At 47.5% G+C, this 24,588-nt stretch overlaps 1 protein-coding gene across 1 annotated transcript in view; it reads left to right on the forward strand.

Annotated features, from left to right (window-relative positions):
- Window positions 1-24,588, forward strand: part of P3H2 (prolyl 3-hydroxylase 2) — a 74,086-nt gene that overhangs the window by 42,687 nt on the left and 6,811 nt on the right. The window contains exons 2-8 of the mRNA XM_050902776.1: window positions 16,372-16,518; window positions 17,034-17,223; window positions 19,893-20,024; window positions 21,201-21,343; window positions 22,819-22,908; window positions 23,407-23,447; window positions 23,946-24,040. Of these exons, the coding sequence (XP_050758733.1) occupies window positions 16,372-16,518; window positions 17,034-17,223; window positions 19,893-20,024; window positions 21,201-21,343; window positions 22,819-22,908; window positions 23,407-23,447; window positions 23,946-24,040 (838 nt within the window). The remainder of the gene's footprint in view (window positions 1-16,371; window positions 16,519-17,033; window positions 17,224-19,892; window positions 20,025-21,200; window positions 21,344-22,818; window positions 22,909-23,406; window positions 23,448-23,945; window positions 24,041-24,588) is intronic.

Consider the following 24,588-nt stretch of genomic DNA (forward strand, 5'->3'; position numbering starts at 1 on the left):
TACTGGAGGTGCTGTCTTTGGACTGAGATGCAAAATGCAGATCCTTCTCACTGGTTGTGATGGGATTTCTCAGGGCTCATGGTTTCCACTTGGGTGTTTGGGGTGAGTCCCATAGGATGTCATTATATCCTGGCTACCTCGAGGTGTTTGGGGTGAGTCCCATAGGATGTCATTACATCCTGGCTACCTCGCTGCCTTCTGTGGCTTCTATTTCAGTCTCTGCGCCTCTCAGTTGTGGCCCTGGATCATCTATAATCAAGTTAAAGGACCTTTGTGAACCAGGATTAAGATCCTTGCCAATAAGGTTTACTAATATAGTTAGCCATATTTTCTTTTAAAAATCCCTGCATGGACATACCTGTTTCTTCAAGCATTCTCTTCTCCATGCCAGGGAAAACCCAGACTTGGTAACAGACAGTGAGAGAGTGACCGGTTTGGTTCTGCTGCTCCAGGCCAGGGAAAAGTTATCAGCATGAAGTCTGCTAGGTGGCAGAGTTCCTCTGCCTTCATCCACGTCATGTGCTGTCTTTGGAGCTGCTTGCAGGTTTTATTTTCTAAAAAAAAAAAATAAATCTTTTTTGAGGGTTCCTGAGTTTCCAAATTGGATTTTCAACAAAATGGAAACATTTGCAGAAAGCAAGGGTGAATCAACATCTGGCAATTTCCTCAGCCACCAGATTTTTTTTCTTTCTTGTGGATAAATGCAAAAAAGAATTTAAGCGAAGTCTTTGTGCACATAAAACCCTCACTGTCCAAGCGTGATTGATTAGGGACACTTGCTATTTTCCTAATTCTCTTACTTAATCTTGGCATCATCCGCCTTTTCCGTCTTAGCTATTTCCACTGGAGATGAAACATTTCTTTGCGAAGGGACAGGAGACACCCACCCACGTCGGAGGCTCCTTGGACAGACGGGCTGCTGTTCCCCGCAGATTGCGGGGGGAGCGGGAAGCCACCCCTCTCTGGCTGCAGCTCAGGGCAGCAAAGCCGTAGTGAGCCTGACCCTGTTTGACTTCTCCTTTCTAGATCTCAGTCTCTATAAACAGCCTTTTATGGTATTTGCCTTTGAAAGAGGAACCAGGGTGTGGATGGGAGCAGTGACAAAGAGCCACTTATAAGGACTGAGTGAGCTCTTACAGGAGACCAGTGCATAATTTTAAGATCAACAGAAAAATTTTGCTATGTCTTAAGCCCTGAAACGTCATCTGAGGTATTTAAATGCTGTCATTCAGCCTCCCAGCAGCCAGGGCCAGAAAGTTCATGCTCCTGTTTAACATGGAAACTGAGTCATGGAGATGCTTAGTGACTGGTAGAAGAATTCCCAGTAAGTCAGAACCAGAGCCAGGAATTAAAAGCAGAAACCCAGACTCCCCTCGGAAGTGCTCAGAAAACACTGGCTTCTGGCAGGAGCATGACTTCAGCCGTGTCCTCAGCGAGGGCAGACAGCTTGTCATTTTTTGCATACTAGAAAACAGTTTTGCCCCAGACAGTGGGTAACGTCTCTCAGCCCGCCAAGGTGACATCAGTGGTGGGGCTGCAGCCGGCAGCGGGGATGCAGAACGTGTCGGTGCTGTGTGTAATAACAGCCTGTGCTCGGGGGGGATCCCTGCCAGCATCCCTGCGAGAGACACCACCACCCATGCACGCCGCTGTGTGATATTTGTGTCCGGCTCCCTGCAGGCTCCGGGCTGCTGTTCATCCCGCAGTTGCTGGCGAGGCTCCCTCTCCAGAGGGCTGCCATCCTTCGCTGGAGCTGCACCAAGCAGCTGCTTTCCCTGTCTCAGGCAGGCAGAGCAAAGCAAGCAGTAATGGAATAAATACCTGCATTGTGCCTACAAGTCACACAGGTATCCTTTAGGATGTTGCTTCCTGGTGCCGGTGAGAGCTGAGAAACTGAGGAGCCAGAGCTTGGATAGGAGACCAGTGAAGATCATCCACCACCGTGGATGCTTTTAAGCCCCTGACGTGAAGAAGGTTGTGGAGGAGTGTGTCTCTACAGGGTTTCCAGCGAGTAGGGCCATGAGGGTGTCAGAAGTTGGAGCTGAACAGTGTGTTTGTTTAAGTTTGTCCAGGTTGTGGCTCCAGCCTGGCTCTATCCATATCTGCCCCCAGTACAGGAATCTGTGCGGACCAAGTGTTTATATTTGCTCAGAGGTAGATATCGGTGTATTTTGTCTCTGTGTTTGTTCCAGCAGTGAACACAAGTCTTCTCTCTGTAGTCTTGTTCTGCAAGCAGCTGTTGCAGATGTCCCTGTGCCTGAGCAGCAGCCTGTGCGGGACACGGTGTCGGGGCTCAGCAGCCTCCCTGCCCAAGGACTGAGCTCTTCCCACACTGCAAAGCACTTTGCTCCCAAAAGTGCCGTCTGCCGGCCTGAAATGGGAAGACCCACTTTGCTGAAGGGCCACAGAAGTTGCTACAAGCATGGCAGAGCTGCAGGCTCAGGACTTAATACGTGTCAGGGGTAAGAGGTGCTTTGCCAAAGCACCCTGAGCCTGCAGCACTTCCCTGGCGTACTGGATCTGCAGGGGAAGTCCAAGCAGGCATGCCAAGGAAATACAGGTACAGGATTGCAATCTCCAAGCCATGTGCATTCTGTACCGTGGGTTATAAATAAACTGCATCACTGGCAACATGTTTGTGAGAGAGGCCAGGGAGGATGGTGGTACAAAAAAACTCAGCTCTGTTTCATTCAGGCTGTTCGGTGCTTCCAGTTTGGTGCTTGGTCACCAATGCTGGAGCAATCAATGGGAAGTGCTGGCTCTGATGCTCTGGCCTCCCTTCTGGATTATACCAGTCCCCAGGAGTCCAGTCCGTGGACTGCTCTTGCCAAGGGTAATAGGTCTGTGTCTTATTTCCAGCTTTTGGCTGGGAGGAAGAAGAAAGGTGAAGGTAGATACCTGTAGGAGAGCAACCCAGAGTCAGAAATGTGGGATGTGCTGCTGATCAGCCGTTTGCGGAGGACACATCTCGTGGTTGCTCTCAAGGAGAGACACATGCCCACTGCCTCCTGGGTCACCTCTTTGGCCACATGTGCACTGGCCAAAGTGGGAGCTGACACATCCCACCCATGCCGTTCCACCAACTCTTGCGAAGGGAAAACTGGGAGGGCCCACAGCTCCGCTCTGCCTTTCTGTAGGCTCTTTCCCAAGCCAGGATAATAGGATTAGTGAGAATGCCTGGAAACCTCAGTCAGAGGAAGCACAAACCCTTAGCACAAGTCTTCCTCGCCTTTCTTCCCCAAGCAGGTTTGCTGTAGGTCGCTCCCATCAGATGTGGCACCTGCAGCCGCTGCTTGGCTGCCCGCCGGGACGGGCGGCAGCTCCTGGGCAGCTCACAGGGTAAAACCGATGCTGCTGCAGCAGCAGATCTTGCGATTTGGTGCTACTGGCATTAGAACTCCATTACTGTGCATTTGTAGGGGTTTTTTTATACACTAACTAACCAACAGTTTGATTCGATGGCGATATTCTGAGCTCTATTACAAGCGGGAGATTGTAACTCAACATCCCAGCTGGCCCCGTGGCACAAAGCGGGGATTTGAAGGTGCTGCTCTGTGTGCAGCACATTTGGCAAAGGCTCCTTCATCCCACCGCTGGATCAAATGTCCTGATAAAGAAATGGAGCTGAGGGGGCTTGTTTCACTCCTTCGAGGAATGGCGTTAAGAGCTGGCAACCCTGAGATCTGGTTCTGATTTGCCATGAGACATCGGACTCCTTACCTGCAAGCCAGGGAAAATGATACCTCTTTGCAGGGGCCTTGCAGGGCTCAGCTAAGATTAATAAGGGAAGGAGGGGAGATGAAATAGATGTGACATTTTATTGTTGTTATTATTAACAATGTAGAGTGAAGCCAGGGCATCTCTGTGAATAATCACTGCAGTTTGCCTTTTGAGATTTGGCTGCATTTTTTCCCTCCCCTACCCTCTACTAATCAGAGCAAAGTTTAGCTTTGTAGGAGGAGGGCTCAGAAACCAACATTTCTCAGTGTCTGAAGAAAAAGCGGAGCGTTTCCTGGTGTAATTAGGTCCAGGCTCTCAGGAAATGAAGGCCGTCTAGTTGATAAGTGTTTAGTAATGATTACCAAGCTACGGCTGGGGAAAGCGAGCAAAGTGTTTTCGTTTCAGAAGCAGCAAATCCAGCTGAGACTTGTGGTGTGTGTCATGTATGGAGGCAATTGTCCAAGTGGTATGTGGCCTCGCTCACTGAAGCATGAGCCAAATTTGCTGTGGTGTAACTCCACAGGAGACGCTGGAGCAGCACCAAGAGCTTGAGCAGCAGCGTACACTTCTCTGTAACGTGCCCCTGGGCTGTCGGAGGTGTCATTCTGGAGACTGGTGTAACTCTTCTCTCAAAGCCAGCAATTCCTCTCTCAAATTAGTAACAGTGCTCATCAAAGCTTGAGGAACTGGAGTAGGGTAAGAGTCACATTTGCAAGGGTAAAATTACATCCTCTCCAAATGAAATACATGTTTCTTCAGTAGTGCTGGATAAACTGAAGGTGGAAGTGCATGAAGGTGGGTTCTTCAGCGTGCTTTCGTTCCATGTGTCAACCTCAGCTGCAGCAGTCAGAAGCTCTTAAAAGGACCTCTCCTTCAGAATTTGCAGGGTCAGATTTTGCTGAGAACACGTCCAACAGTTGCTACACTGTGAAATCAACAGAGTCCATCTCATGTCAGCATACTCATCCTGTCCACCAAGAGAGCACCCTTGAGACCTGATGTGCTCTTAGCATCCTGGATGAAAGGGTGGGTCGCGGGCCCCCTCCCCTGCCCTGTTTCATCTGCCTTCATTTCAGAAGACGCATTTTTGTGGGAAAACCTATCCCTGTTTTATCAGATGGGTTTGAGTTTTAGTGTAACGAACTTTGGAGGAACCTGAGTAAGTTTGCAGTGCTGCTGCAATGGCTCTTGCCTTCCAGGTGTGTAGATGTGTGTGCAGGTGTATTTTGCAGCAACCCCCACATCTTCTGAAAACTCTAACATAGCCTAGCGGTAGGTCTTTCTCAGTCACACATCTACTCTGGTGAAAATAATATACTGATTCTTAACATCTCCCAAATCCCTTATTTATCGCAGCTTGTATAAATGTGTTCCAGAAAGGATTACACAGCTCCCCAGAGGATAGGTCCATCAGTGGCTTTTAAGCACAGTGGTCCAGAGGCAAATCCTGATTCAGGAAGCCTGTAAACTCCTGCTTTCGCTGACTATACCCTGTGTGAGAGGGTCACTGTGTACCTGCAATGTCCTTACGCTCTGCCCACAAGTGTCCACCCCTGGCCAACGCTGAGGGAAGGTTCCTGGGATATATGAACCTTTGGCCTGAACTAGCTTGGCAGCCCGTACAGGTAGTGCCCCTTGCAAGACCTTTCCTTTGCTTTCCAGACCAACTGAGATTATATTGCAGAACTATGGATGTATTTTCACTTCCCTCCTTGTACTTTCTCCCTTTCTTTGCAAGCTTTGCTTCCAATGCAGTGCCTTGATGCTGGCCCAGTAGTGGTGAATCTCTCAGATCAGCACAGAAGTTTCTTTTCAAAGATGGCAGCAGTTTTCTCCGAAGTCACCTGAGGCATAAGCTCAGTTTGCTTCCCCTTGGTATCAGTCAGTTCCCCTCATGATGAGCAGAGCCCACTCCTGATTTGTAGATCTTCTTTAGTCTTTGCAAAATGCTTGTTGAATTGGAATGGTGATCTGATGATTTATTTAATCAGGTCTGCAGTGCCCTAATGTCCATCACCATCACGATGGTTTCCAAGCATTCAGCAGTTGCGAGTCATGATCCATTGGTTTATGACTTGAGCCCTGGAAAAGGTATTCCGGAAACATTGTGTCTGGCAAAAACATGGTAATTAAAACCATTTCCTTGAAGACTGTCAAGGGTTTTAGGTGAGGGGACAATGCATAGATATGCTATGAGTCTGTTTTCTCCTTGGGATTTCTGGTGTGTTTGCTTCTGCCTTTGCTGTCCCATCGTGGCTTAGGGCAGAGGGAGATAGATAACCACCTCTTTCTCCGATAGCACAGTCCTGCTTGCAGCCCACCCTCAGGTCTATGCACTCTGCTTTTCAAACAAACACTCTGATGTTAATAAAATAAACTGACCATAATCACTGTCAGAGTCAGTCAGTACCTTCTTCAGGAGATGACCTTTCTATTGCTCAAGGGAAAGGTAGGGAGAGGCAGTCTTCAGGTTTGGGATAGGGCTTAGATAAGCCATTTGACAGAACTCCATTTACATCAGAAAAGGGCTGCAAAAAAGGAGTATCATTTTATCACCAGTTCAGTGTGGCTTCCTGGCTCCAGGATGGTCATGAGTAATCCATGCGTTGTCTCAGAAGGGCGTTTTCTAGGGGCACGCGTAGCTGTTTGGATGATATTGAGTAACAGCAGACAAGTATATGCATTTTCACAGGAAACTTTGGCTCCCGAAGGGCATTCAACAGCTCATCATGTCTGACTCTTTTAAAAGGTGCTGAGCCATTGCTAAACCCTGAAAAGGGAGGAAAGTTTCTGCTGTAAGAATTTTTCTGTTTGTCTCGGATTTTTCTGTTGTGTTTTTCTTAAGTGTTTTAGTAATTATTTCTATAGAGATACCAACGTGGAGACAGCTTAGTTAAGAGTCTGCCCCAGTGCCTGATGTTATCAACCAGTGCAGCTCCACTAGTTGCAATGTCTGTGGAGGCAGGATGCTAGAGAAAATTCACATCTAAACTGTAAAGCTGCTGCTTTATCGATCTCAGAGAGGGAAGATACATAAAAGCAGGAAAAATGCAGAATCTGGAAAACAGAGAATATGTGACAGTTCTGCTAATTTTGGATCCAGTCTCCGACTTGCGTTGCATACTGGAGAAATGCCATCGATCCTTTCCAGGCAGAAGTACTGATATCCAGAAGTTTACCAGGATAAGCTGCTTTGCCTTATTCTTGTAGGCACATGGATGGCATCAGCCTGTCATGCACAGCCCCCAGGTTATTCACCATCGCTTGTGTAGTATTTGTTAATCAATTCAGTCACAAGACTATAACCCTCATCCCCTCATTGGCAGAGCAGGTTGTGTGTTGCCATTGTTTTAATTAAATCCTTTACTGATGGGAAGTCTTTTGTCAGAGATGTGCTGCAGCGTGCTTTGGCCTTCATCCTCCTTAGAATAAACACTTTTAAGTTTGTTTCTGTGCCGATGACTCTGTGCTGTGGATTATACTTGTGTTGGGATCTTAGACACCGTAAGACTGTCTGCAAAAGCACCGTGCAGTGATCCTCTCCAAAGCATTCCTCATTCCATCTCTGCATCATCACTTTGCTTCAGTTCTTTCATCGCAGATGAGTTTTTGCTTTGTTTCTGGCCCAAATCAAATGCCTTCGGATTCCTAAGGCTGGAAGACTTTGTGGAAACGTAGAATATTGTTATGTTCTTGTGGCATCTCTGCTGCTGGAGAGAGTGCCCTGTCTGCTTCCTCCTGTGACTCACACTTACATGATGCACCCCCAGCCCTTTTAACTGCCTGCCAAGTCTGTTTTGTTCTGTTTTTCCCCTAAAAGCATGTGATCGATTTTAGCCTTAATCAGATTGAAGCATTCCAGCCTTGACCTTCCTCCCTTCATGGGCAAAGGGCTCCCTTGCTCCTTGCCAGCAGGTTTAGCAAGATTCACCTCTCTCCTCCAGGTATTTCTGAGACTCTCTGCAGGAGACCACCTGCCTCTCTGTCTATTATCAGTCAATATATCAGATGAAAGCTCATTATTTGTCTAACAGGCTGTGGCCCACAGGATAGTCACGTACTGGTTGTTCCCAGCTGCTCGATTTCATTAGCTTAAAATGCACAGGCTAATCTTTGACTGACACTTGCCCAGCTGTGCAACGACTGGGGCTGCCACAGGGATGCTATGACAACAGGAGGAAGGACATGCATGAGAAAACCTCCACTCTGGAAAGCCTGGCTGGCTTTATACCCCCCTGCCTTTTACTATCTAGCACTGCTTGTTGCCGTTAATCTGTAAGTGTGTTGCTTCTCCCATGCTACTCATCTCCGAGGGCCACTGACTCATCTCTAATTATCTGACCAAGGAAAACTCTGGGGTGTAGGACCCTCAAGGGAAAGCATCTGCACAGATTCCTGAGGGCTGAATAAGTCCCACCACGTCCAGTGAAAATTACAAAAGAAGCTCTTACTTAGCTTTCAGATTGTGCTGACATCCTTAAAAATAGAGAAAGAGCCCATTTCTAGCCGGACACAGCTTTCAGAGGAGCTGCTCAGAGCCCGTGGTCCAGCGTGCAGGGTGTTTTGCACCACTGACTGTGGCGTGGCCATCGTGTGTGGGCAGCGTGGTTCTATGTTTGCAGCTGGAGGGAAGGGGACAACTGGCCAGCAATCAGCTGATAGAAGTGACTTTTTTTGCACAGAATAGTGTGCTGAAATCTGTGTACTGCCAGCTCCTGTCTATGATCTCGGCTGTTTACTGTCACAGAGGGAAGAATCCCATCTACAAGGGGTTCCTTGCCCAAGCTTTAAAAACCCGGTTCTAGGGGTTTTGGTTTTTGCCAGGAGAGCCCACACTACATATTCTAGGAATTTTTGCTTGTTGAAAATACTGTTTCACACACAACTTAGCTGTCATCAGAGTATGTTAGACAGAACTAAGTGTTTACACAGAACAAAATCTGGCTCAGAGTGTTCTTCAGAATCAGTCTGAAGGTTCAGTAAACACAAATACATTTCCCATTGCTTGCTCTGCAGATGAATCCTGCGATGCCTCAGTGTGTTTGAGATTTATGTGGGAAGGGTCCCTCCTGCTGGGAAGTGGGTTTGCAAGTCACTTGCCGTGAGTAATGCCCTGCTCCTTGTGCAGTATTTGTTACACCACGTGTGCACTGAAGCATATAATGCAGAGCCAGAAAGGTGTGAACATCTTCATTCTTACCTGCCTGGGAACAGTTTAAGAGGAGCATGTCAGAGAGGGCAAGAAGGAAGTGTCTCAGTCTAATTTGCTTTCTCAATACGAAATGGCCTTTTCAGGCGGGGGGATGCAGTCAGTCTGCTCAGCATGTACACGTGTACACTTATGTAAAATACTGCCAGCATGGCTCAAGTGAGAGATTCGTTAGGGAATCTGATTTCTGTCTTGGTTAATTGAAATAATTTGTTCCATGAAGAATATTGAAGTGGTTTGTTCAGTTTAGTTTTAAATTTCCAAGTATCTGCCACTTTCTGGAGACTAGTTCAACATCTAGTCAGCTCTTTTGACCATATGCCTACCAATCTGCATATGTTTGTGTACTGAAAAATTGCTTGTTGGAATAACAAAAAACCCCAAACCTTTCCTAAGTTTCCTTTCTCATGATAAGTTTTCCCCGTGCCAATTCTCCAAATTTGTTCTGTTTTGGATTTGGGTCTACCAGAGCCACTGGTGAGCAGCAGCACGCAGCGAGGCACGCTGGGGTGGTCTGAGAGGAACTGTCCAAAGCACACTGGAGGTTGTCTGCATTTTGAAAATGGAGAAGACCTCTGAAAAGATGCATGTGGAGCCTACAGGAAGGCATCACTACTGCCTCCCGTCACAGTAGTAGCAAGGATGGGGACCAACCCTATTTATCTTGAGCTGGAAGACAAGAAACTGGTAAACTCTTCGGAGAGCAGGGGATGGTGTGTTAATGAACTTAAAGGCTGCTTCACGTCTTTGTCACTTGGTACCTATTCCCTACACTTGACTGAGTCCCTTTTCTGCCATATGCTTGCCTTGCTCTCTGATTTTAGTGCTTCTGCAGGGTCAACGGGTGCCATTGTGGGTTGCAGACAGCTCAAGCATCTTTCTGCAAATGTGTGATCCCATCAGCAGAGGGAAAATTGCCTGATTAACTTCCCTGGAGAATTTCTTCCTTCTCTATTTGCAATAATAAAATAGTTGAGACGAGGTCACATGCTATTTATAGCCATCTCACTGCTACTTGCTTCTACTCGGCCAGGCAGTAAGCTCTGCATAGACACAACGAGATTAATCCTTCATGACACTGAACCTTTTATTTCCCTTGTTATCTGTGCTTACCGACTTCAGAGCCTCCCTCCTCTGCAGAGCCCAGTGCACTAAGCCTTTGATACAACACAGCAGCAGTGGAGCTATGGAAAAGTTTAAAAAAACAATATCTGTTCAGCAAACCAGGAGTTGTCTGGGAGGTTTGAGACTTTGGTTTCTAGGTCAGCCAAATGGCTTGAAATTTTTTCTCACAAGCACCATGCCAAGCTCATGCACTCAGCAATTAACTGAGGTTATGTGCAGGTAGGTCCAGTCTTGGCATGGCAAGAAACACTGGGGTTTTGAGGGATCTGACACGTTTTCCAGTGTATAAGCCTTACTTCTCTTCCCCTCCCAAAAAAGAATTTTTAATTCAAACTATGTCTTACGTGCTGAAGATACCTTAATATAGAAACAGGCTGGATTACGACAGTCACACAGAATGCATGACAGTTGCCAATATCTGATAATATGTTCAATGAAATGGGAACTCATTGTGAAAAATGGTCTGAGGTCTTGGTTATATCATGCCCTGTGACCCCTTGTCTCTCACACAGTCAGAATCAATATCGCTTTGGCTACATTCTCTCTAAAATCTTCTGACTTTTGCACCTCTTTTATCCTTGTTTTTGCCATGAAAACTTCAGAGTAAGCTGGGAGAACCTGAGTACCTGTAGATGTTCCGGCTACAGCTGCTTCCCCCCATAAACAGCACTATGTCATTGTTCAACGTAAGCAAAGTGGTGGTGGTACGGCGCACCGTGCCCCCAGCTGCGTGAGCAGACTGTAAAGCTGTGCGATGCTCGTCTCACAGACCTGGCACGATGCCTGTTCAACTCCGTTGTGCCCACTGCCAAGCACCAGAGAGCGAACTTCAAGGACTGCAAGTTTAGGGTCATTGTAGCTAAAACCACGATGCTGTTGTGTGGTGTATCTCCTAGGGAAGGAGCTAGGGATTTATGCAAGCTTGCTGAGCATCTGGCATGAGAGGGGCTTTGGTCAGAATTCATTCGTCTGCAAATAGTGAGGGCAAGTGTGAATTCAGAGCACGTGCCTGCACATGGAGCTGAGCCAGTCTGAGCTGTTTCCGGGTGGGCATTAGCGATGAGGTGAATCCTCTGTGTTTCTCTTTGAGGGACGCAGCAGCCGAAATGATGATAAAATCAAACAGCAAGTTAGACATGTTCCAGCGAGACAGTTTATTTCCTAAGCTTTGCTGATTGGTGACAGTGGCATTACAGGTACAAACTAGATTGCTTGGCATGGAGTTTACTGGCTGATACATAGCTTGGCAGGTACCAGAATGACAACTATTAACGCACTGTTAACATTATATTACGTGTTTCATCGTGCAGCCCATGAAAGCTCCATAAAGAATTTTCTCAATGGTTAGCAATGAGAATTAGCACCAATTGTATAGTGATGCTCAGGACGTTCACTCAAGGTCTGTTCTCCAGCCTGTGTCTGGTCCTGTCTAATGCTCCGGTTAAAACAGCCTTCCTAATCCAAGCCACTGGTGCAGGTTGGAAGTCACAGTCCCATTGAAGTCCAGGCCAGCACTGTCCCAAACGGGAATGAAACCGAACACTTGCAATTTGCTGAAATTCTTTAATCTGAGGTTTTGCTGCTTAAAATAATTTTCCTGTTTTTCTGTGAAATGAAACACTCCTAACATTTGAATGAGGAAAAAAAAAATTTTCAGCATCAAAACCCAGAAGCACTTAAGTTTTGTGTTTTCCCCTTCTTGGCTCTAGCCGTTGGCATGGTAAGATCAAAATGGACAGGGTGTTCCCGGGGCTCTCTCAGTGCTGGTGTTCTGATTTCGTGTGTCCTTTCTGGCCGAAATACACAGGGTTTTGTGCAAAGCTGCAGCGATAGTCCAGCGATCTCATTCCAGTGGGGTGAACAAGCAGACCTTAGAGCACATACTAAGGTTGCGAATCTACAGTTGTCATTTTTTCCTTGCTGATTTTCATTCAGCGATGGTTGTACAAAGATCAAAATCCCCTTGTGTTACATGCTTGCATATGCTTATGGTCCCCAAGTTGCTTGCCATCTAAATAAACAAAATGATTACCCTGTGGGAGAAATGCTATTATTTTTATTGTTACTCATTTCAAACAATGGAAAATCAGGCACAAAGAAAACAAAATGTTTTTTTCCAGTGGCTGCACAGTGAGATTGTGACAGGGCCAGGAACTGAGTCCAGGTGTCCTGAGTCCCAGCCCAGACCTTTAAACACCAAAATATCCTGCTCCTTGTGAATTCAGAGTGTTTTGGCAAAAGTTTCCCCAGAGTGTTTCATAATTAATGTCAGTGCTAGACTCTGAACATGTCTTACCAGTTAGGAATTTGCTTTTATATACATGCATCCACTTAAAAACTCCCCAAAACTTAGCAGCTGTTGGCTTCTTTGTGTTACTTGAATGTTTCTAAGGCAAATATGGGACATGATAAATTGAAAAGTGTTGAGTTGAAATGTTCTGCTTTGAGTCCACTTAGCAAACTCCAAAGGTCATCTCTACTGTGAAGAGCCAGCAGGACTAGACACAGTATGAGCCTTGTTTCAAGGGTGGGAAAGGGATTTTCTGTTATGTCTAGAAATCGGACTCTTCCTATCTCACAGGGGTGGATTTTATCCAGGAAGAGCTAAGCCCATCCTAGGATCTGTGACAGTTTTTGACAGCTTTCTGAAAAGGAGCTAGAACCAAACGAAAAAGAACATCCCACAACAGACTATTGCAGCTTGCATCTCGAGAGACCAGTTCCCTTGCTGAGATGCATTTGGTCCCTTTTAAGTCTGCACAGACAGGATGCTGTCTGTGAATAGAAATCTGTGGTGTGATGTGGAAGAATGCAATTCTCCCAAGCAGCTCAAATAGTGGCTTAATAGCAGTCCTCTGGATCAGGTCAGCAGCTCATGTGTCTCCGCCAAACCTCTTGCCCCATCTTGACCTCTCTAATTACCAGCTGCAGCAGCAGTTGCACCTACACTCAGCATGACCTGAAAGTTCCCATCATGAGATGCTCTGGTCGGTCCTTTATCCTGTGTCAGATGCTGTCCAGCTGCGATGAGCTTTTCCGGGATGGGATTATGTTGAGACGAGCTTTTTCAGGATGGGATGTATGTTTCTGAATAGGAATGTCTCTTTTTTAAACAAAATTATTTCTACACTGAAGGGGTTTGGGGTTTTTTTGTGCTGTCCTGGATAAAAATGTCTTACAGTCATTTTGCTTGCCTGCTGGGAAGCCAAGGGGTTATTCTGGAGAGTGATGTCCTTAGGAAAACTCCGAGCGAAGGACTGGAATAGATCTTGTTTTTGCAGTAAAAGCTGGCTTCCCTGCATATGTTGTCAGCACAGAGCTAATCCTGAAAAACTTCTGAAGTTTACACAAGGCAAATTTTTTGCGTTTCTGTGGGCATTGCAGCACAGCGGTGCTTTGGTGTTCAAAGGGCAGCTCGGGGGAGCGGGCTGAGATGCCGTCTGACCAGAGCTTTCATCTTCCTTTTAGAGGTATTCACGCGTGCTTCTTCCGCCAGCTCTGCCCTGGCCTTTCTGGGAACTACACAAGCAATTTTGGCTGTGCTGGAGCAGCGGAGCAGCAGAGGGGGTTTAGGAGAGCGCCCGCCTGGCGTGGGTCTGGCCTCATGGCAATGGCTGGGCTTTTCCTCCGAAAGATCTTCATGTATCCGGACATCTGCTTTCAAAACATCTCCATGCCCCAGTGAGCAACATGAGAGTGTGTCCGGAACGGCTCGTCTGATATAAAAGTGCCAGCTTCACAAATCCCCTGGTAGATTTGGGTGTCTGCTCCCATTCAATGTCTCCCTATCAGAATCACCCAGGCATCCCTGACAAGCTCAGCCGGTGATTTCCAGCAGCCGTGATGTCTCCAGTTGCCACCAGTTTGACTCATGGTAGCCCCCTTGTTTGCTCTGCAGACTCTGTTTGCACTTGTCCTAATCTAAACAGCCCAGATGAAAGCGCTGGGCACCTCTCTGGGGGATTCGCTGTGTGCCAGGAGGCTCGGTGCGTTTCCTGCTGTGCTCTGCATCTTCCCCGCTTCCCTCGCCTTTAAACTGGCCTCCCAATCAGTCATCTATCTATCTCCTTTTAATGCAAAAATTGTTTTCAGCAGCTTGCTGCACTTTCTAATTCCACCTTGTTTTGAGGAAAAACCAAAGGAAACCTTTTACAGTACTTTTTTAATATTTGCCGCTTGGAAATTGTATTTGAGAGTAGAGATTCAAAGGGCATTGGCTGCTTCCTTTGCATCCAAAACACGCTTCCTCCACGCCACCCTTAGAGAAGGTTACTTCACAAAAATAATGCATGTCTTCACCCTCTATTTTCCCGAGTCTTGCCAAGCTTTACGTGCAGTATGAAAGGAGGCATCATTCTGCCAGTTAAACAACGGGCGTATTTTATTAATGCTGGCAGACAACTCCACTTTCCAAATAGGAGCAGATTTGCCGAGTGATTTGGTGTGGGCTCAGTGCTTCCAGGGGGACTCTCCTTGTCCAGCCGAATTGAACCTGTTGCTCTTGCCCCACTCCAGCTATTCCTGCTCAGAGCAGCGTTCAGCATAAAAAAAGACTTTTTGCTCTGCTGTTGCTGCAGCCAAGTGCCCTGAGCAAATCCTTTGCATTTTTTCCCTTAGTATTTCACCACAAAGCTTTCACAAGCTGCGTATGCAAAATTGCCATGGGATATACACACACAGGGGCATTCCTCAAGCAGAAGACCCCATGATTTCACCCAGATGTCAATCCCACTTGGTTCAACAGGAGTTCATGTGTTATTGGATGTGTATTTTAATTTTAAAGATGGTTGCAAACACTTCTGCGGAGGTAACAAGCAACATGCTGATGAGGTGGCTGCTCAGACAATTGACAGTTCAGCCACATCTCTGAAGGTAATAAAATGTCAGAGATGAAACTAGTTATTATATGCCTGGCTGGTGATGAGTGTATGTATGCCCTCTCTGAGCCCCTGAGAAATGCAGGGTACTAGGCAGTTCACAGGTGCTCACTGAAAGAGGTTTTGGGTGTTTCTCCTGGCTTGGCTGAAAGGCAAGCTATAGTTGATGCTCATTAAGTGCATGCAAGTATTAATCCAGTGTTAAGGAGCCCCAAGGAAGCCACCGTTTTCTCCTGGGGATGAGCAGGGTCTTGAGGGCAACCATGGCCTCACCTCACCTCACATGGCCTCTCTGCCCTGCTCCAGGCATAGAATAAGAGGGTGTGAAGCTCACGCTTCTCTGCAGGTCTCTTTTTCAGTTCTCGTCATTTTGCCGGTCGGGTTGTCCGGTGGGTATGTGTGCAGGTTTCTGCAGATGAGCTGCCATACCATGACGGCAGCATAGCATAGACATGCTTGAGCTTGCTGGCTCCGGTGCCTCAGGAGGAGCCTAGCAGCAGTGGCACAGAGTTCGGTGTGGGTTTCGCTATCAAGGAGAACACTTGGACACAGCCTTGCCAGGGCTAGCATTAGCCTGGTCCTGGCTAACAAGCTTGGGTGAGCCTGCTCAGACTGCAGACATATCCCAGGGGCCTGAGTCTGCACCTTGCTGGTACTCAGTGGTGTTGGCTTTCTTTCAGGAGCAAATGCATTAGCCGTGGAAGTGGCCTCTCTCCTGCTAGGTCATGCAGATGTTTCACCTGAACATCTGCCCTGCTCCCTGAGCTCCCAGCAGCTGCTGTGGGTGTGTTTGGCACTAGCATTTCTGTCTGTTTATGAGGCTTTCTCCAGGGTGAAACTAATGTCTGGTCTCAGTTCTGAACCTCTAAATCTGTAGTAACTTGATATACCAAGGTAAACTCCTCTTTATATCTCTGCCACTATCAGCAGAGTCTGGCCTTTTGCAGCTATACACAGCTGAGCTTAATAAATGGTCCCAAGTCCACATTTACAAGCAGAAGCCCTTAGCCTGGACATCGCTCAGCCTCCAGAGAGCGCGGTCTCAGCAGCTGCTTTCCCCTCCTCTGTCTCATATCTCATGAGAGCATCTCTCCACCTGGGACTGTGCAGGGGGTTGGAGTAGCTGAGTTCAGAGAATGTGCAGCTGGAAAATAGGCTGGACCCCATCACCAATACACCACGTGGCAGACAGGTGAGTAAGTGACCTGTCTGGCTCTTGGGAACTCCAGCTCTTCCGATTTCCCTTGCACTGGGCTTTCCTCTCATTTCAGCTGTTTTCTTTAGCCTCTGCATTCAGGTTTTCCTTGGTTATCCCATCATAGCCCAGTCCAGTGTTGTCAAAAGGGTGTCAGAGGTATAGGTGTCAGAGGGTGCAGCATAAACTGCTGTGTTCACTGTCCTGCATCACCAACTCACTTGGTCTTTCTTATCTTGTTACAGCTGAACAAGCTGGAGGAGGCAGCAAATGCAGCTCACACTTTCTTCATGGCAAACCCTGAGCACATGGAGATACAGCAGGACATCGAGAACTACAAGACCATGGCGGGGAAGGTCAGCTTGATTGACCGGGAGGCCAAGCAGCACATGGTGAGTCTGAGCTAAAGAGGTGCCCTTGTTAAGTGCCAGGCAGTCTGGAGAGAAGAGGTTTAGGAGGCCAAGAGAGCACCATCTATGAATGGGGAGATTCTTGCCAAGGTCCGTATTACAATACAGCAAAACAAATTCTCCCTTTCAGTGCTGTCCTTTAAGGCAAGCCAGCTCCTGCTTTTTCAAGGTACTCTCTGCCCTTTGTTTGATGGCTATGTCCCCAGCCTGGTCCCTCTCTTCAGGGTACTCTGGGGTCTGAAGATTCCCTAAGTATAGAGGAGTTCAGAAGAGCATTTAGGCAGGTTTATGAGGTTCCACTGGTCCAAAAGTCCATTGATGGCTTAAACATGGTTTGGTACAACTGCTTACGTCTGGTAGGTACCTGGGGAGATCATTCTGTCCCTGCCTGCTTGTACCTTCTTTTGAGAAGCACCTGCAGTTGGCAAGGGCAGGATGCTGTGGTCTGAGCAGCGTAGCCCGCTCACGGTCTTGTCTTCTGCCTACCTACTTTGCAGGAGGACTACAGTGCCGGAGTAAGGCACTACGACAAGGAGGAGTATGAGCTGGCCATTGACTTCTTGGAGCGCGCATTGAAAAGGTACTACTCTGAGGATGAAGATTGCCAGATCATGTGCGAGGGACCGCAGAGATTTGAGGAGCATGAGTACCTGGAATATAAGGCTGGCCTCTACGAAGCTATTGCAGGTAAGACCTTTTTGCGTCTTTAGGTTCTCACCCTTGGCCCTGCAATGTTTTTAATTATTGAGTTTGGGACTTTGGCTGGATTTGGTGAAGTGTCTTCCCTTCCATCACTGCTGCTGGTGAATAATGCTGCAGGAGGCACTTGGAAGGCCAGAAAATGCAAATCCAGAGGACAGAGAACTAGAACATCTCATTTTGGTCCCGAATAGAATCTGGGCTAGAAGAATTGCATTTCCAGATGTGTGGAGCATTTGCAGCTTTCCATAAGAGCTGGAAGTATAGGTGCTTTAACATAAACTGCCTCGGTTTCCCTCTGTACACAGTCTCACATACCTCGCTGGAATCTAGACATTGCTGGCCTCTGTTTATATTTTCTCTGTTTTTCAGTGCATATGAAGGGAGCAGCAGAGTCCTCTTGGCCATGCTCCAGATGGCCAGGAAAGTTGCCAGAAAGGCTCAGAACATAGATTTCCTCCCCGTCCAAAAGGATGGATTTGTCATTAGCGGAGGCCCACCTAATTATGATCTTGACTGAAATCTCTGGAGAGAATTGAACATTGCTATGTAATCTTCAGATTTGCATGTGTGGCTCTGAGCCAGAGGGGATTAAAATGGTTCGTTCTCAGTAGAAATGAGATTACATTTAATTAGACATAAGGGAAAGAAGAGCAATAAATTAAGGTTTGTTTGGTGACAGAAATCTTATTTATCTGCTCATGGTCTTGGAGTTGCATCAAGCTCTGGAGTTTTGCTTCTTGTGTGGAAAATACTTCACTCAGATGCAGATTGTTTTTTGGTTTTGCATAATTCTGTTTGTGTTCAGACAGAAAATCTAATTTAAACGACCAAGATGAGAAACCACCAACATACCGGATGGGAAGCTGCCTTTGTTGGGTTTATTTACCCATGCAAAAAATATGAGAAGTGTTTTAAGGGCTGACTTGGTACCAGTGTAACTGTCAGCTGATCATGCCTGCTAAACTGTTTCTGTGCTGTGCGAGTTGAGTGCAGCCCCAATGAGCAGAGAAGATGTTTCTGTGCTGGACCATGTGGAGCACAGACATGGTCATGGTGTGGTGGTCCTCAACCCAGCACGTCACCTGGGAATGAGAACAAGCCAGATGGTCTCTGCAAGTGCGGTGACTTGGCTTGGCCAGATATGCCTGGGAATGACAACTCCAAACCCCAAGGCTGTTCAGGCACCCAAAGAAACAGGGAAGTGAGGGCACGTGGAGGGAAATAAGATACATAATGCAACTGTTTTGCTACAGGGAACTAAGTGGTTCCTTACAGGACAGCATAATCCAGAGTTTACCCCTGGGTCCAGGGCGCTCAGCCCCAGATGTTTCAGCAGGGAGTGGGAACACTAATACACCAAGAAAAGAGTTTAAGTTTCTTCAAAACTCATTTCTCTTTTCAATCCCAAGCTAATTTGCTGTGCTGCTGCATGGGATTGAAACACTCTCACCTCTCCACCCCAGGGACAGATGCATTTCAGTGAATTGATTCCAGTCTATATAGCCTGTTTCTAGGGCACCTTGACGGTACCAAGAAAAAGTAGTGATGGATTATTCCAGGTCTAGGATGCTTAAATAGGTTTAAACTACAACAAAATTATTTATGACCTTTTCCTTCTTGCTTTCCTTAATGTAATACCCTGGATGTGTATGGTAAATCAGATAACTATTCAGACTACCTGCCCAGAGCAAGTGGGAACTGTTTTGAGTTTCCACTTGATTTCATTGCGAATTCCTCAGGCTGTTTTTTTGGCAACTCTGAGAAATGCTTTGGTAGCTGAGCACATGTTTTTTTTCAAGCCTGTGTTTGTTTCTTAAGGTTTTTAATGGTGTACAGAGACAGAGCAAGCAAAGTAGAATTGTAAGTACATTGCAGCAAAGGCTCCAAACTGGAATCAGATGTCAGCGTTGGCTTCGAAACTGTACAGCTGATACAACGCGTATATTGTGGACTCCCACCAATTAAGAAACCTTGCTAATGGCAGATGTTTACCACGTGCTTGCATTTCCCTGGGAGATAGCTCGTCTTTGAGAAGCAGCAAACACGGGGATTTTGCTGGTAATATTTGCACCTTAGACCTTTCAGACTCACAGCACAGGTGCCTTGCTTGGCCGTGCTTGAGAAGCTGCATCGGCCCCTCTTATCTAAACCTTCCTATGCCCTCGGGAGCTTTCCTGCTGCAGAAAGGGGAGGATTAAAGATGAGCTGAAGGAAGGGAGTGTGGAGATGGCTTTCGTGTGGCAGCACATGTGGCCACCCTGTCTTCACATCTCCACTTGCTTTGTGGGTGTCCTCGCCTTTGGTTTGGCTCTTCGGGTTGAAGAGCTACCTGCCACCTGCACATCCCTGCACCCATTCGGCTTTCCTGGGCAGAAGCAGCAGCTTGCTGCACACAAAAGAGGTGCTCAAGCTCCCTCTACAGTTGACAGACGGAGAAAGGCATTTCTCAAGGGGGGCAAAAATGTGACTGCAACTCTCCGTTGGCTTTGGGAAGGAGCCTGAGTTCTTTCTCTAGGTGTGCAGTCACCTGCTGGACCTGCGCAGTGTGAGTTGTGTGTCCTTCAGTTGGGGAGATTTAACCTCTGTCTGTCCTCATCTCATCACCATCACCATCCTTTTCAGTTCAGACTGTCCTCTTCCTCTTTTCTTGGCAGATCACTACATGCAAGTCCTGGCCTGCAAACATGACTGTGTCCGAGAACTCGCCACGCGTTCGGGCCGTATCTCGCCCATCGAAAATTTCCTTCCCCTCCATTATGACTACTTGCAGTTTGCCTATTACAGAGGTAAAAGCTGTCTTTCTGTTCCTCATAGCGCTTGCTGGGTTTTGTTACATTTTGTACAAGCTTGAATTGTTTCATGTGGAAATCAGGATATTTCCCCATGATGTCTGTGCTACAGTGATGCAGTGGCGTGGTCTGAAAAAGTCAGGAAGCAAAGGACATTGGAAATTGTCTCTTCAAAAGTCAGGTTGACTGAAATGCGATTAAGTATTTTTGTAAAAGTGTTTTAAATCATCAGTCAGGTTTTAGAAGCCCAACCTTTAGCTTAAACATTATTATTCTTTAAATAAATCATGCTTTTTTAAGGTCCTTTCATTTGCCTTTTGATATTAAAGTTCTGGGGGTTTATATGTTTCACATTTTCTGAAACCAAAATTGATACATTTTCTAAGTTAACATATAACAGATATACAAGTTAGCCCAAGCTTATCCCAAGGTGCCAATTTTTGCTAATTGCCAAATATTTTAAGATTCACAGTAAAGTTGCAGGAGTTGGCAACATTGCAAAATATCAGGAGTTGGCAGTGCTGTAAAATACTGCCAGTTATGTGGTCCTGTATGGTATTTTATTGTGTTCTGTTACATAAAAGAAAATCTAGGCAGAATTCTGCTATCTCAGGCTTGTGCTAAGAGCTCTTTCCTGAAAAAGGCAGAATGTGTGAGGGTCAAAATCGCTACTCAAACCTAAAGCTTCTTTATTCATCAATGCAATGGGAAGAGTCAGTAGCTGGAGGAGTCAGTAGCATTTCATGCGTGGTGTACAGGCTTTTTTGTTCCTCTGCCCAATTAGAGGTTTAATGTGGTGGGTAAAACCCCCCAGAGCCCTGAGATGCTGCACAGAAGAGAGGCAATTTGCTGCCAGACAGCATCCACATCCTGCCCATCCAGCTGGATCCAATTTGGATACCATCCGACCTGTGCATGACCGCAGAGAAGTCGTGTCTCTGTGCCTCAGTTTCCCTGCCGGTGAAACGGAGCAGTTAAGACAAAGTTGCATCAAAAGAGCCTTGTAAAGTGCTGGGCTCACCCTTCAGCTGATGGAGAGCTCCGGCTGTGCCCTCCCTCTCTGCAGGCTCCCCTCCTTGGCTCTGCCCTGCCGTGCTCTGCATGAGCCCCCGGCACCACCGGCAGGGCTGTGCCCCCCTCTCCCCCCCTGACAACTGTTGTGTTGCCTCCCAGTCGGTGACTACGTAAAAGCCCTGGAGTGTGCCAAGTCCTACCTCCTCTTCCACCCGGACGATGAAGATGTCTTGGAGAACGCAGGTTATTACGAGGGCCTCTTGGAAGGTACAATGGATCCAGACACCATCAAACCCAGAAAGGTGAGAGGGAGTGTCACCTAAGAGCCCTTGGTGGGAGGCTTTAACAAAAGCATCAGTTGGAAATAAAAGCAGCTTGGCAGCTTTCCGACAGTGGGACCACTTTGAAAACAGATGTGGAGATGCTGGACCAGCTGGCGATGCTAATTGTCAGGGTACAAGTCCAGAGTCACTGGTGTGGGGGAGAAGCTGGAGGGCAGAATCTTCTTTAAATGGGGACTTCAGTTTAGCAAAGCCCAAGCAAGGGCAGGGAGGGTGATGAATGAGTTCCTCAACAACGTAAACTCTCCTCTCATTCCGTGCTCCAGAGGAGACGTGGAGGAGGAATGCAAGGAAGCACTGAGCAGAGGGCGACCTCCATTAAGAGAGGGCTGAGAAATATTTTCCCAAGGGGAGGCTGGGACGTCAGCGTTACTCTCAAGTCACTGAGCTTGGAGTTCAGCACTCAGCCTGTTCCGCAGGGAGTAGCTTTGCTATCACAGGGTTAGGCTGGGGTCAAACAACCAAGCAGTATGTGTTCAGTTACCTAGCAGGACAGGCTTCCTCTCCGGTCCGGGCAGCCTTTATCTATGGCCCTGGGGCTGCCTTTCTCACGATGCAGAAGAAGAGAAGTTCCTCCCGTCCCATCACAGCCCTGCTGAGGCTCATTCCCCTTGCGCCATAAGCAGAGGGTAGGCAGGAATTGGATTTTCCATTCCCTTGGGAATTCCTTGATTTCCAGGAAAATCAAGGTGAATTTGGTAAAACGCTAAAAAAGAAAAGGCAAATGATAAAAAAGAAACCAAAAACAATTATCGTTTCTCCTCACAAAGTGAATCTAGGAAAAAAACTGAAGTTGACAAAAACATTTCATTGTTTCCAGTGTTTTGAAGTTTTCTGTAAAAAAAAAAATTTTGATTTTTGCTTTGCAAAGTAATTTTCTAGGAGAAAACCCAGTGTTTTGTTTACAAATTTTTCATTCAAAAAAAAGCCCTCTGATGGACGATTTCCAGCTGGCTGTGCTTTGTGGTCCCCGTCCAAGCGCCCGGAGTGCATCCCAGGCTGCGATGCTGCAGCCCACCCACCGCCAGCCTATGGGCTCTGCGCTGCAGATGGGGAACCAAGGCACAGCCCAGCCAGGGTCCCTGCTCCACCAGCCTGAACCTGCCTCCCATTCTGCAGCTGGAGCTTCTCTGGCCAGCCTCTTGCCCAGATAGTTAGAGGCTTTCCAAGGTGCTCAGCACTCTCTGCCAGCTATGGACATGTATTTTGGAGATTCAGGCTTCCCGAATGAGTTGCTGAACACCTCCCCTTCTGTAATATAGTGAGCGGCTTAGCCCTGTGTCTGGCGTTGCTTTAAGGCATGACCCAAGCATCCCTCACCCCATAGGAGTCTGCGGTGTTGTACGAAAAGCAAACCTCTCTTGAAGCAGAGGTGCATTGCCTGTGTCTTGTGAAAGCTACATGTGCAACTACTCCCCTTTTCCTCTTCTTTTCAGGAAGCAAAAAGGCTGCTGCGGCGCCATAAGCTGGAGTCTCACCTCTTGCAGGTGGCTGCGGCTGGCCTCGGATACACCTACAAGGAGCCGGTAATGCCTGGGTCTGCTATGGCGAGGACCTTTAGGAGTTCACAGCTATAGGACCAACTTCCCCCCTCCCCTCTCCTATAAAGCAAGTCCCATTTAGGTGACTCAGGAGCTGAGTCTTGGCTTGGTTTTTTCCCTATGGGAAAATGGTGATGGCAAAGCAAGGAAGGCAGCCGTTCCCGGGGTGAAGGAGAAGCAGACGCAGCCTAGTCCAGTTCCCCTGCCATGGTGTTTGGCTGTGTTTCAGCCACTGCCATGGTGGTGGGGCGGGACAGAGAAGGCTGGGCAAGCCAGGCTCCCTCTGTACTTGTCATACAATGCCAGTGTGGGTTGGGGTTACTTTTTCAATTTGGTGACCCCAGGCAATTGCCCAAAGTTGTGTGGGATGGGTCCATACCAGAGAGGCTGGCTGATGTCCCCAAGTGCAAGGCAGCGCAGGTAGCTCCCTGGCTTCAGCTGGTGCATTAAATTAAGAAGCACGACCTCTCTTTTTTCCCGCAGAACTACTGGAACAGGTACGGCGCCCGCCAGGATGAGCACAGGTGAGCCACCACCCACCCCAGCTGAGCCCGCGGCTTCACCAGTCCCTGCAGTGGGGTGAAGGGGATGTGCCCATGATGGTGTACGAGCCTGCCACTCAGGGGGTGCTTCCTATCCACCCCAGCACACCATCATGGTTGAATTAAGGCCCTTTGCCCCTTACCATTAGAAACATTCCCACAAGCACCTCATTTTAGCTGAGTGCCTCAAAACCAGCGATGGTCTAGAGGGAACTTGGTCGATGAGGCAAGCGGTGCTGTTCAGGTTTGTTGGTGTCTGTGCTTTGCTGGTGGAAACTGTTGTTCCCATTAACAGAAAAACATTGTTTGCCACAGGACAGGGTGAGGGCTTCTACTTGTGTGGTTGTGACATTTGTACAAAGTACCGATTTGCCCATTTTTTTCATGTATTGGTTTCCGAAGGGTGCAAAACAGCGCAATTTCCAGAACTGGAGACCTGTGGCCGAAGTCATGATGTTTCTCTTCTCTCTCGCTCCTCAGTGTCCCATCAAGTATTAGCAATGAACCAGAGGATGGGCCCCGTCTGTCCCTGGCAAGGAAACCCATGCCAAAACCAGATCGAGAGTTGAAGGAGGGTAAGTCTGATGAAGATGTTTCAACAAAATCAGAAGGTTTTTTCCTATTGCTAGAGACTGCAGACTGCAAAGGCTAGCCACTGAGCAATGAGGGCCAATCCTGTCTGTGGGGGTTGAAGTTTTGTTAAAGAGACAGAGAAGTCTTCGATGCTGCCACAGCATTTCTGGGTCTGTGGATCCCACCAGCACTGCTCTGCTCTTCATCTTGCTTTTCCCACCTGCTGAGCTGCTCAGTACAGAGCCCTGAGATGTGGAGCTGAGAGGCTGGGTCCTCCTCACCGTGGGGAAGGTGACGCCAACAAACAGTAGTCTTTCCCCCAGGTGCTTTTAAGATTAAAATGTTCCCTGTGTCCAGGCTGCAGAAGGACGGATGCTGGAGGCATTAGGTTTTGGGAACTCCAGTCCTGATGCTTTGCTAAATGTGCTGGATCACACCATATTAACAACCATTTCTGTGTGCAGACTGGCTTGTGATTTCACGTCTTGGCTTACATCAAATCGGTTTTAAAGCCTGTCTGCAGACATTTCAACTGATTTCAGCACATTTT

This window comes from Gymnogyps californianus, chromosome 10, assembly GCF_018139145.2.
Source record: "Gymnogyps californianus isolate 813 chromosome 10, ASM1813914v2, whole genome shotgun sequence".
Classification (NCBI taxonomy): domain Eukaryota; kingdom Metazoa; phylum Chordata; class Aves; order Accipitriformes; family Cathartidae; genus Gymnogyps; species Gymnogyps californianus.